Source organism: Ciona robusta, chromosome 11, assembly GCF_009617815.1.
Source record: "Ciona robusta chromosome 11, ASM961781v2".
Lineage (NCBI taxonomy): Eukaryota > Metazoa > Chordata > Ascidiacea > Phlebobranchia > Cionidae > Ciona > Ciona robusta.
Window position 1 is genome coordinate 5,699,920 of NC_143245.1, and position 13,359 is coordinate 5,713,278.

Here is a 13,359-nt window from a genome sequence, read left to right on the forward strand (position 1 = left end):
ATATATACATATGAAAAAAATATATATATGTATTAATAAACACCTTTTAAAGAGCTCAACCCTATGTAAGAAACACAACATCGATTTAAATGAAACATTTATTTAAACATCTGCACAATATATGGGTGGGTAGGAATAAACAACATAATTATCACTTTATTTCTAAAACAAACAACAGATTAATATACAGAAGGGAAGGATTTTGACCAGAACTTGAAATAAGAGTTTAACAAAAAATAGAATTTAGATTAAACTGTGACAACTGAAATTTTCTTCAGGGAAATTTAATGTAATAGGCGTCAAATCTGGGGTGGCAGGGTAGACAGGCATACCCTGGAATTTTATGTATTTTATGATCATTAAACACTTCAACCAATAAGTTTGATTTTTAGCATAGGAATGTGCGTCTTACTATCCCTGCCTCCCCTGCATTTTAAAATGTTTGGCGCCTATTTCTGAAGTGTTTAATGAGATACCGGAACAATGTTTTAGTTGTTCAGTCCGTCAGTATGAAATAAAAAAAGCAACCTTTATTAGACAGTCTAAAGTTTTTTTGTATTTTAAGCTTATACCTGTTATATTAATTTTTGTGAAAAATGGGTAAATCAACATAAAAAAAAAACAGAAAATTGGGTAAATCTAAGAAAACCAAATTCATTCTACAGAGTTTTACATTTTAATTTTAACCAAGCTTACTGTTTCAATATTGGTATATGCTAAGCTATACTTGACCATAAAAAAATGATAAACACATTAAAATAAACAGTAACATCCATTATACATAAGTTTATAATCAATATAATAACTGGTGCACAATAGGGAACTTTTGTTGTAAAAAAGTTTCCACAATTACATCTACACAGTGCGGTTAAATTACGAGACAACTATTGCAAACTGTTAACTAACCTTGTGTGTTAAAACATGCATGTAGGTTTAAAAACATATGCCATGCATGATGAATACATCAATGAATACCATACTTGATAAACAAAAAATACATTTGTAAAACTTTTTACCAGCAGTGTTTTACATCCACAGGGCAAAATAGGCCACACTGATAAAAAAAGTTTTTTTCAAAAAATGTTATCAGTTAACAAATTATGAATTATTAAAGCATGAAAAAAGTGATATGAACTGCTTTTGCCCAGCTGAGGTTAAGCTTTTTCGCCACTGGTTCATATTAAATAAAACAAAAATGTACTTTTCAATCTTTTACCCCACAATTTGCCATACAGGTTTTAGCATAGTGTATATATATATATATACATATTGTTCTAAATTGCCCAAGTTACATAATAGGAAGAAATTGTATTAAAAATTACACAAAATACGACAACAAAAAGACCAAAACTAAGCCTAGACTCTGGCATAGATAAAATGAGACAATTTATGACTGCAGTAAAATGTTTTTCTCCAATGACGAAAACAATGTTGTGTGTTATCAGTGTGATTTTCCTCACTTTCTGCTTCTTTGTACACCCATAAAACTGTAAAAAAAATTATAAAAACTGCTTTAAAATAGAATTTAAAAAAAAATGAGCCTGGTTTTTAATATAGCATGGTGGGGGGACGATGGCACTTTAGTAAATAATATCCAATTATTTTGATAGTGTTTTAACAATAAATAACAGACGGGTGTTGTAAAATAATCCCAATCTCTCCCCGCCCCCCTACTATATTTATAAATTAAAACATTTTTTAGGTGTTTTAAACTTAAAGTAGTTTTTAATGTTTTAAACATGAAGTGATTATTTTTTAAAAGCCTTACAATGTTATATTAAGAAATTTAGAAGTTCACTTATTGTTTCATATATTTTCCAAGTAAAATTTCAATGCTGTTCTAATATTCTGCACAATGTGACTGACAAAAAAAAACAAAGCCATTCACAAAAACTGAAAAATAAAAATTCCTTTTAAAAATGTCACTGTTGTATTAAACCATAATGACCACTTATAATACAATTAAATAGACCAAGACAGGTTAATGCAATGTAAGATACATCTTGTGTACACGTCATTGCACTACACCCTTCCTATTACACCATACAGTGATAATTACTGATAATTATATCACCACTATTACGTAATGCTCAGAGCAGGGCAATCAACAACTTGTGACTCATATTTCTTATTGTGTTATACCTCATAGCTCATAATGCATAATATGACATAACAAAGGGAAAGACAACATCACTCTACTGAAGACGTTTTAACTTATTCAGGAAAAAATCTTAAGCAATGTCCATAACAATGCTATGTAGTTTGGTACAAATTACATATCCTACTGCCCTAGAATTACATGCGACTTTATATGAATATGATAAATACAAATTTACTTGTTTTTGAATATTTCAACGCATACTGCATTTAATGCGAAAGCAGCACTTATATACAATTGTCATTTTAGTTTTTTTTAGTGTTTTTTTTTAAAGCAAAACTAAACTACAAATATTTTATTTAGTTCAGTGCCATGACACAGTAGTTAGAGCTCTTGATTTTGAATTAAAAGATACAGGTTTTTAATGTTAATTGCTTCAGTTGTTAATAATTTATAGGTTATTGTCAATTTTCAATTTACAGCCCCACATAAAATTCACTCGCAAAATTGTATATATGTACATATGGCAACTCCATAAGGTCTATGAAAATAGGACAACCTATGTTGTAACATTTAGTCGGCAATGCGTGAGAATAAATAAGTGAAACTCCTACACCGCAATATTAAATCAAATTTATATCTCATGTCACGTCACAATAAAAAAGGATCAATAAAAAAATAATAAAAATACATAGGCCTATAAAAATATAAATTTTTAACTCACATGAACATCATTTCAATGAAAGGTTTTTGCCTCAAACACCGTATAGTCGTCTTCAGAATCACTTTGAAGAGCATTTAACTCAATATTTTCGTTTTTTGAACCAAGGAGTCCATAGCGTTTAGTTTTGCGTTTTTTGGTTCTAAAAAAATTACAAAAATTAGCATGAATCAAATTATTTAGCGATAATATTTGACAAATAGTTGTCTTAGGTTATATAGTACGTGGGGAAAGACGGAACACCTTTAGAACATAATATCCAAATATCCTGATTAGGTTTTAAACAATTTACAGCAGTCTATGAGAGTTATAGGAATAGTTTTTAATTCTTTAAATGTTCTTTGTTTACTAACAGAATGAAAAAATAAACAAATGACATTTATACTGTACTTTTGAACTAACAAATTGCGTCTATTAAAACACTACTGGTACCAATACAGAATCCTTCCCTGACGTACAACAAAATTTCACAAAAAGGCAAAAAATTATTTAAAAAAAAGAAATATTACAAAAATGCAAAAAAAAACTATCATAAAAAACAAGGTACCAGAAAAATCAAGTTATCACAAAAAAAGGAAAAAAATACCAAATAAACAAGATAGCAGAAAAAGCAAACAAGCTAGTCTCACCTGTAATATTTCACCACCATATACACCATCATTAGTGACATTGCCACCAACATGACATAAAATCCTCGTTTTAGCATCGGATAATTATTCTCCATGTTAAAAAAACCTGGAACTTTGTCTAAGGTGTGGTTATGGACGCTGGGAATAACATTTTCAACTTTTGTCGCGTTTTTTGGTTCGTTCTCTTCTGGTTTTACTTCAGTGATTGTGTTTTCAACTGCTGGCTGTTCTGGTTGTTCTGGTTGTTCTTTTGTTTCGTCTGCAGCAGTGCAGAAGTATAGAGAAGCAAAGACAATGGTTATTAAATAAAGGAAGCTCACTTTTATAGTCACCATTTTAACGATTAATATATACCTGCATTTTTAAAAAATATAGCGTTAATCGTTAAGTAATATGTTTTTATAAAGCATATTTATACATTGAAGAATCATTCAGGAGCACTAGATCAGGGCCAGATTCACAAGACTTATTACAATTACAGATATATATAATATTAATGTTTCTGAAATATTTTGCGGAAGATATTCAAAACGGTAATACTGCCGCTGGTGACCAGTGAAAATTTTGGTCTCAAAATGTTCCTTACGTCTTCCTGATACCCGCTGTATAATTTTTTTTTTTTAAAACTCGGGCGTTCGTGTCGAAAATTAACTTTGAAAATGCGGGTTAAAAGTAGGGGTTAGGGTTTGGGGTTTTCCCTAGCAGAAAACAGTGCGAAAAACAAGATTATAACGTGCTGTAACGTTCGTAATATGTCACTACTGTGACGTAACATTCGCTATTGTGACGTAATATATATCGTTAACCTTACGCAAGTCAGGCGAATTACTGTGACGCAGCATGTTTTCGTGCATTCTCAAAGTTAATTTTCGACACGATTGCCCAAGTTCTTTTTAAAAAAAATTATACAGCGAGTATCAGGGAGACGTAAGGAACATTTTGAGACCAAAATTTTCACTGGTCACCAGCGGCAGTATTACCATTCAAAACAAAGAATGCAATACTACCATGTATTATGTAAACACTTAAAAAACATTTTTTTCTTCTGGCTAAACTGTACTATATTCATTTAGAATATTTATATACCACAAAAAATGCTTCCACAATTGCAACTTAAAAATATAAATAATTAAAATAAATTAGTTTGTACCAGAACCACAACTATTTTAAATAGCTGTCTGTTTATTTTACGTGGTTTAGCGACAATCAGACAAAGAGGCACTGACTTATTGCGACCTATGTCTTAAGACTTAGGCACATGTTGTTATTGTTACATACTTACAGTATAATGTATACTGTTTGAAAAATCATCAAAACTAGTAATAAAAATCCCCTTATAATAATTTATGTAATTTCTGTGATACCAATATCTGAGCGTGATTTGAATTGAATAAAATACATGCAATTAATGTTTGTAGTCATATATACATTATACGACATTCCACATCACGATGAATGACGTGAAAAATGATGTCACTTGAACGACAAATTCTCAAAACGGGGAATCACTGTCACGTGAGAATACTAAAACGGATACGAGCTAAGAATTAGTTTAGTTTTTATTTGGGGAGAAAAATAGAGTTACATTCCAGTAGTTTTAGAAATAAGCCACCTTAAACTTTAAGTTAAAGCAATATCTAATTAATGCCTTTAAAGCGGTTAATTAATTTCATAATGGATTTTGTAAACATTGGCGCCGTGGTATAGTGGTTATCGCGCGGACCTGTAACCCAGAGGGAATGGGTTCAAGGCTCGACGCTCGACGCTGCTACCATTGTGGGCGTATATGTCCTTGGGCAAGACACTTAACGGCAATTGCTCCAACCCAGTGGTCACTAATGGGTTGTCTAAATTATCAGTCATACATAAAAAAAAATAATAATAATAATCATCCACAAGGTAACATACATGGTAATTCGTAAGCGTTAAACCCGTGTGATAACGACTGTCATTTTCCGGCCACACGTGGATAAAGTAAGTTACATTCATTCATTCATTCATTCATTCATTCATTCATTCATTCATTCATTCATTCAACATTATCGAATTAGCAACGTGGTTCGCGCCTCTAGTTCCAGCTCAAGAATTCTTGGATGCGAGGCTCGATGTTGCTACCATTGTGGCCGGTGTGTGTATCCTTCCGCGAAACATTTAACGGCAATTTCTTCAACCCTGTGTGCGTATGAGGTGTCTAATTTTCATTCCTACGATACAAAAAATGAAAAAAATATTGATAACCCGCAAAGTTATCATACGTGGTAGCTCAGTAAACGTGTAGAGGTGTACCATCTGTGTTACGACTATTATTGCCCCACCACACGAGGATAAACAAGGTATATTCAACCATTCGTACTCACAGAACCGCCTACGTACTTTTGATTAATGCGAAACAAATTTGCTATAGAGCGTTACATAATTTCATTGTAGCCCAAAGTCAAATATAAAATACGCAACTTTGTTATTAATTATGCATAGCCCATGGCCTAACAATAAACATTTGTGTTAAGAAACTAATAATTTATTCTTGCTTTGCGTGTAAGACCATAGTATACTAAAGCCACTCCAGTATACTATTGTGCAACACAGACCGCGTAAGCGGTCTCGTACCAAGCGGATTGTGCCAATGCTACCTATAGGATTTTGTTCATACCTGCTGATCAGGCTCATTGCACATAGGGTATTTCGTGGGGCTTAGGAAAGAAGTAATTTCCCTTAGATTGGCTTAATTTATACGTAGAGTAGACTTACTAGTAGTATAGTAAAATACAGAAAATTGTACTTTTGCAAAGCACTTTTGCAGGCACGCATGGTGAATTTCAGACCCGCCTGGGGCTATTTAATCTGATAGTATTATGGTGTACAAACATTGCATGTACTGAATAGTGGACTGTATATACTGTTAAAATTTGGTTGTTTCCTTATATTATGTACTGTTGGTCTATTATGTTGTAGAGTGTAGACGTTTAAATGCAGGCTTACAGCTTACAACATTAATTGACAGTTGCAATGTATGTATATATAGCGAGGTATAAACAAATAGTTTCTATAAGTTATAAACAAACCATCTTCAAACGCTGCGACACCTTTGGTTATCATACTTTTATATTATTTCTAATGCCTAAACTGGTCATACTTAGTGTTACGGGCACAGTATGTATAGCGCATTGGTTGGTACTGTGCTCTCATATAGAACTACTTAACTTCAAGAGCGTTTCGTCGTGAGATTTGAATGTTTAGGACTTTTTCAAACTGACTGCAAACAGTTAAGGTACTTTAGCTACCTTTGGATAGCTCAGTGGCCAAAGCAAACAGTAGTGTGTAGCACACGTTCGGCTAATTGGTAATAGTTTATTAAAGCTTAGTAGCCAACACAAATAGCTATTGTTTGCAGCATATATTTGACTACTCGGTAATAATTTATGAGTGGACGCGGCTTATGTTGTAGTTTTGGAACTATACTGATTTTACTAGCAATGCATGTAGGCTACAGTGGTCAGACCTATTAAAGAGTAAACAATAAGAGATAAGACTACAGCTACTCGAAGAAAATATACCAGAAGGCATATACAGTAGGGTGGGGAACATAAGACACCTTTTTATTCTATTTTCTCGTCCCATTTGGTAGTAAACAAAAATCATTCAAAGAATTGTGAAACCGTATCCTCACGACTCCTATAGAGTATATAGACCGTTGCTAATTGTGTAAAATACGATCAGGATAGTTTGATATAGTAGGGTGGGGTAGATGAGACACCTTTAGCACATATATCAAAACAGCATGATTGTGTTTTAAACAACTAACAACATTCCATGGGAGTCTTATAGGGATAAAGTTTATGATTTTTTGAATATTCTTTGTTTTCTACCAAATGGAGCGAGACAATCCAGAATAAAAAGGTGTCCCATCTTTTCCCACTCAAATATATTCTGCTGTGCTAATGGTGTCCCGGCACCCGCCAGCATTTAATGTTTCGCCGTGACACGTAATTGTATCATCATTTATGGTGTTTTCACATTGGCGACAGTTTTGATGATTCAGCGCCAATAATTTACAGCTGCGGAACACGTGGATTACAGAATTCAAAATCGCCCGCCTGCTCGACTTCAACAATTTTAACTATTCATTAAATTCTCCTCGGGCTATAGAAAGGCATGATATAGGTTATGACTACGGTTAATATCGATTTGTTCGCTGGCTGGCTTTTAATCAAATCGATATCTTAGCTTTGTTCGATTGTATTTTCTGTGATTCGTGGATAAAGTTATTTTGCTTGAAATTTGCGTTGATATTGGATTTCGTTCTGAAATTGTTTAGTACGGTTTTCAGTTAAAATTGTTTTGTGCGTTTAGTTTGGTGAAAATCCAAGTTCATTACTCCTAACACTACAAAGCAAAAGGTAGCGACCTATTTAGTCTTGTGTTTAGCGGTTTTTAAAATTACACGTTTTTCACGAAAAGTAGTAATTTACAGCTCGTTTTTGTTTATTTCCTATGTTAGCATGAAAACGACCGACGTGATGCAAAGTACTAAGCATAAACTGTCAAAAAGTGTTACTGTACTAGCACGATGCTACAGGGTCTTGTATCTTACTGTTAGGTAATTTAAAACTTCTGGTTAGGAAAGGCAGACTGTGTATACAGATTTTGTGACATATGCTCGGCCACAGTGCGTTTTGTACATATATATATATAGCATACGAGTAGCCTACAAGAAGCATACAAAAAACTGTTGTTTGAATACGAGCTCTGATTGACTGGTTTGAAATGATAAAGACTGTTGGTATAGTTTAAACTAACTTTGGTTCAAACCAGCAGTGCGTGTTCACTAAGCCAGCTAAAGGGAAATGTGTCTTAACAGCAGCGTCCGGTATAATAATAGTGCTGGCTGGTACGCGGGCATCCATTTAGCCTGAAACTACTTAAACGCAAGATATTTATAATACGTGAAGGAATTGGCATTTGAAATTATGTTTTAGTTCTTAGGTGTAGTTAAATTTGATAACCAAAAATTGTGAATGCTACTCAGGATGTTGCGAAACCAACGAAGTGTATTGCTGAAAGGTGTAGTCGCGTTGCTCGTTATGGCTGTCTTCATTTGCTTTAATTTAGAAGCCACTCTAATGTTTCTCATCCAAACAAAACGTAATTTAAATTTAGAATTTTATTGTTTTTTTGTTTAACTCTTTTACTGCTGGACTTTATTCAAACTTTTGACCTTTTGACCAGGTCTCACATAATTGCATTTTGCAAGCATAGCATGGCAGCTAGAGACCAAAATATAAAATGTTGTACTGTATAATGACATTAATATAGTATGACGTTATTCTCAAATTATTGTTTTTATTTTTATGAAGTTTTCTTAAAACTTGTATACAGCTATAACACCTATTTTAAGCGCTCTTTTCTGCAACTAAAACCGTTTTACTTTTTTCAGATGCGTTGTTTCACGAAAAGTATCAAGGTAAGTGTATACATTTGCGTATTCGAATTAAGACAGTGATGTAACAATAGCTATTATTGCAATATAGTAAAGTGTATATGGTTAGGTAACTGCAAAGTTAGTATAGACCTTACTAACTATACTAACTTTGGGTAACTGTACCCAGAGCCGTATAAACACAAATTAGTCTTGGGTGACTTTGGCAATGCGTTTAAACGAGCTTGTTAGGTTTTGTTTGTGTTTTCCTTTTGTGGGAAGGCGTAAAACAGCTTCTATTTACCTTACCAAACATTTTTTGGAAAATATATATAAATTTGCCCTTATTAAATGACTAAAATGTCACAAATCATTCGCTTCTAGTTCTATTTTTTAACTTTTTTTGATACAGAAAACAAACAACACAGGTTTTTAACACTTTTTAACCTTCAAATTTGTTTTTAAGCCCAAGGTCTTCTGTAATTTACCGAAAAACATGCATTTTCCTATACCTACTGTGTTATTTTAAACCCACTTGCCATTCAATTTGTCTTTTACGTAACAATGGGTTGGACTACTCGGTATTTCTATGGCTCTGGGTAACTGTACCCTATGTAAACTGAGACGGCAGTTGGACTACTCTGTGTTATACGACTCTGGGTACCAAGTCAGTATAAACACCAAGTAGTCCTTGTGTGTCCAAAATCGACCAAAAGCGCTGACTTAGACAATGCGTTTAAACGAGCTTGTTAGGTTTTGTTTATGTGTTTCCTTTTGTGAAAAGGCGTAAAACAGCTTCTGTTTACCTCACCAAACATTTTTTAAAAAATTTAAACTTACCCTCATTGAATGACTAAAATGTCACAAATCAACAGCTTCTAATCCCATTTATTGACTTTTTTTAATACAGAAAACAATTAAATAACACATTTTTTACCATTTTCAACTTTTAAGTTTGTCTTTAGACCAAAGTTTTTCTGTAATTTACCAAAAAACATTTTTTCTATACCTACTGTGTTATTTTGAACACAAATTGCCGTTCAATTGTCTTTTTACGCAACAACGATGGGTTAATAGAACATATATGTTTAAACTGTACTGCGGTAAAGTTCAAATATCTATGTAAACTGTGACGGAAACGGCTGGTTTAGCTTAACAATATAGCGTTAAAGGCTATAGAGTATTCTCTATATAGGCCTACATATATACGCTTATAATTAAAACAGAACTATACTAAGATAGATACCGTTAACAGATAATATCCCATACCATCACGTTTTTCACATTTAACAATGCCGTTTTAGAGTCGTGGGGATACAGTTTTAATTTGTGAACATTTTTTGATTACTACCAAATGAGACAATTAAAGAGAATAAAATAAACAGTGATGCACAAATACAGGACTAAATTTATTGTATATACCTTGAGCACTTTATTTCATTGATATTCATTATATAACAGACGGAATACCCGGTCTTGCGTCCCCACTTGAAGAATCTGATCGTTTATGGGAATTCGCACATACGATGCAGGTCTGTAACCCATAACAATTTTCATTTATCTCTTCGAAAACGATAGCAAAGAACATATAGTAGGGTGGGGGGAAGATGGGACACTTTTTCATTTTATTTTCTTGTCCCTTTTGGTAGTAAACGAAGAAACATTTAAAAGAATTATGAAGCCGTATTATCACATGTACTAAAGGTGTCCCGTATTCCCCCACCCTACTATAGATTTTATTTATATCTTCGAAAACGATAGCGAAGTTCATACTATTTAAGAAAGGAAGAGAAAGGAATCAACAGTAAAACGACAGTCGTTTTACCATCGGGTTTTATGTTATTATTATGCATTTAAAATAGATGATGTATTTTTTCCATTTTATCTGCAGTATAAATGCGAGAACCCAAAACGCATTGGAGGCGACAATGGCGTTGGAGACGGTTCGTATGAAATTTGTTTGGAAAGCAAGCATTGGCCGTTAACCACTGACCCCAACTACAAATGTCTTGTCTATTCGTTTGGTGTTGGAGACGATTTAAGCTTTGACGACGCCTTGGCAAAAATGGGTTGCGAAGTGCATTCATTTGACCCAAGTAAGTATTATTGAATAAATGAATGAAACTGTACGGCAAATTTGATAAAATCCAAAAAAAAATAATCACTTACAAATCACAATGTATAACATACTTGGTAACTCGTACTCGTAAACTGGCGCGAGTATGGAAACAGAACACGCGTGTTTAAGGACTGTCGTTTTACGGCCACGCGAGGATAAAGCAATTTTAATTACAAATTTGATTGACAGGCATGAATTGGGAAGACGGTAAAGTTTTTCCATCCGGAGTGACTTTCCATAAAATCGGAATCTCGCAGTGGGATATTGAAAAAGATGAAAACGGATGGAAAATGCGTTCGCTTAGTAAGTATGTTTGGTAAAATACGAATAGATGTAACTTAGTTTTTCTCACATGGTGAGGCAAACGTAAGTAAATTTAAAAAAGTCATTTTGTTTCATGCATCTCGAGCCCACTGACAAGTTACCCCATATGTAACTTTTAAAGGTTGAACTTTTTTTGATATTTTTATGTATTGCTAATCGTGTTTTTAACAATTAACAGCACTCTTATAGATTCGTGAAGATACGGTTATATATCTGTAAATATATCCCAGCCTATAGAAGGGTGAGAGAAGACGGGACACCATTTAGCACATAATATACAAATATCCTGATTGTGTTTTAAACAATAACAACGGTCTGAAAGAGTCGTAAGGATACGATTTTATAATTCTTCGAAAATTATTTGTTTATTCCAAATAGGACAAGAAAATACAATAAAAGTGTGTCCCACCCTATTAAATATTAAAAAACCTGGTCAATCCCCAATCTACAATATATGCCCACTTACCACAGAAACCCTCCTGAAAGAGTTAGGCCACTCTGGTAGAATCATCGATATTTTAAAGGTAGATACGGACGCTCCTATGGGTGGCGGGTTCGAAGACATGGTGAGATATTTAAGATGACACTGTTTAATTGTAATATAGTAGTAAAAGTGCATTGGTAATCTATTTCATATAAAGAGGTCGTATTACCTGCTAGTTGGCGTGAGACGTATAGGCCAGAGTTGGCCTATTACTTATAGTGGGGTACATTTTATTGTTTTTTTTGTGTTGTTTTTTTCGTCTATATATTTTTTTGCCTTGCTTTTTTTTCCTTACATTTTATTGTTTTTAACGCTTCGTCTGGCGTCCGCGGAGACAACATTAAGATACTATATTTCGAAATAGTAGGGTGGGGGAAGACGGAACACCTTTAGCACATAATAACCAAATATCCTGATTATGGTTTAAACAATTAACAACGGTCTATGGGAGTCGTGAGGATAAGGTTTTATAATTCTTTGAATTTTTCTTGTTTACTGCCAAATGGGATGAGAAAATAGAAAAGGTGTCCCGTCCTCCCCCACTCCACTATATTATTCGTTCTAGTCTTGTCACGTATCACTTGACGTTACTTCGATACAAGAATCGTCTAGATCAAAGCCAGATTCACAAAATTCAATTTTTACACACCTTAATATTTTCCGCAGCTCATGCAAGAAATGCTGGATACAGACTTACACCAGTGCGTGCGCCAATTCGTATTGGAAATTCACATCCCCGGTCCCATTGCTGAACCCAAGTGGTTGAATAGATGTCGCAGAGTCTACCGTCAGATGTCGCACTTGAGCAACCTGGGTTATAAAACGTTCAACATGACGGATAACGTGAGATACTTACAGAACATACATCATAACCCAAGTTTAACAGCAGAGAACGGCGTGAGACCATATTTGATTTATAGTCATAGGGCGGCTCTATATGAGATTTCACAAGTTAACGTTAAAGTCGCGAACTCGTGCCCAGTGTCTTAAATTGCTCAATAATGTAATGTACTCAGTATAAGGAAACCTAAAACAAATATATATATACATATATAGTGGGGTGGGGGAAGATGGGAAACCCTTGGGACATAATATCCCATTCTAATCGTGTTTTAAACAGTTAACAACAGTCTATGGGAGTCGTGAGGACTCAGTTTTATAATTCTTTGAATTTTTTTTGTTTACACCAAATAGGACAAGAAAAAAAAGTGTCTCATCTTCCCCACACTACTATACATAAAATTACTAATTTAGCCTTGTTTTTGCACGTTGCATTTGCGGTGGTGAAATTTAAGAAAATCATTTCAAACAATCAGTGTTTTTTGGTCTCGCCCAATTTGAATTCTAGACAAAGTGTCTCTAAAAACGTTTTATAAATTTTCCATGTCCTTATACAAAATATTTTGTAATAACTGTGCATTTCACCCGTATGTGTGTTTTATGTAATACAAAATACACGTGCATCTTCACAATAAACTTTTCTTTATATAGAAATTTGAAATTATTTTCTAAATAAATATTTGCAATAAACGTTTACATATGTAGTGGTATAGGCTAGGTCTTACCAA

General features: G+C 33.6%; 2 protein-coding genes across 2 annotated transcripts; one reads left to right on the forward strand and one right to left on the reverse strand.

The window, feature by feature from the left end:
- Nucleotides 1–84: 84 nt before the first annotated feature.
- LOC149728717 (uncharacterized) lies at nucleotides 85–3,822 on the reverse strand. The gene is made up of 3 exons (XM_089888316.1): nucleotides 3,449–3,822; nucleotides 2,823–2,961; nucleotides 85–1,487 (listed from the first exon to the last, which is right to left on the reverse strand). Exons 1-2 carry the CDS (start codon nucleotides 3,781–3,783, stop codon nucleotides 2,835–2,837), a joined length of 462 nt encoding a protein of 153 aa, XP_089744442.1. The 5' UTR covers nucleotides 3,784–3,822; the 3' UTR covers nucleotides 85–1,487; nucleotides 2,823–2,834.
- A 4,577-nt stretch (nucleotides 3,823–8,399) lies between these two features.
- LOC149728718 (putative methyltransferase-like protein 24) lies at nucleotides 8,400–13,285 on the forward strand. Its single transcript, XM_089888300.1, has 7 exons — nucleotides 8,400–8,590; nucleotides 8,883–8,909; nucleotides 10,326–10,396; nucleotides 10,756–10,960; nucleotides 11,173–11,286; nucleotides 11,779–11,873; nucleotides 12,458–13,285. Exons 1-7 carry the CDS (start codon nucleotides 8,464–8,466, stop codon nucleotides 12,779–12,781), a joined length of 963 nt encoding a protein of 320 aa, XP_089744426.1. The 5' UTR covers nucleotides 8,400–8,463; the 3' UTR covers nucleotides 12,782–13,285.
- The last annotated feature ends 74 nt before the right edge of the window (nucleotides 13,286–13,359 follow it).

What these genes read in the sequence shown, in the direction of transcription:
- LOC149728718 (XM_089888300.1), top strand. Translation starts at nt 8,464, where the DNA reads ATGCTACTCAGGATGTTGCGAAACCAACGAAGTGTATTGCTGAAAGGT. An exon ending in GTTTCACGAAAAGTATCAAG is followed by an intron (nt 8,910 to 10,325) that starts GTAAGTGTATAC and finishes ATTATATAACAG; the next exon opens with ACGGAATACCCGGTCTTGCG. An exon ending in GTGGCGGGTTCGAAGACATG is followed by an intron (nt 11,874 to 12,457) that starts GTGAGATATTTA and finishes TATTTTCCGCAG; the next exon opens with CTCATGCAAGAAATGCTGGA.
- LOC149728717 (XM_089888316.1), bottom strand. Translation starts at nt 3,783, where the DNA reads ATGGTGACTATAAAAGTGAGCTTCCTTTATTTAATAACCATTGTCTTT. An exon ending in ATGGTGGTGAAATATTACAG is followed by an intron (nt 2,962 to 3,448) that starts GTGAGACTAGCT and finishes TAATTTTTTTAG; the next exon opens with AACCAAAAAACGCAAAACTA.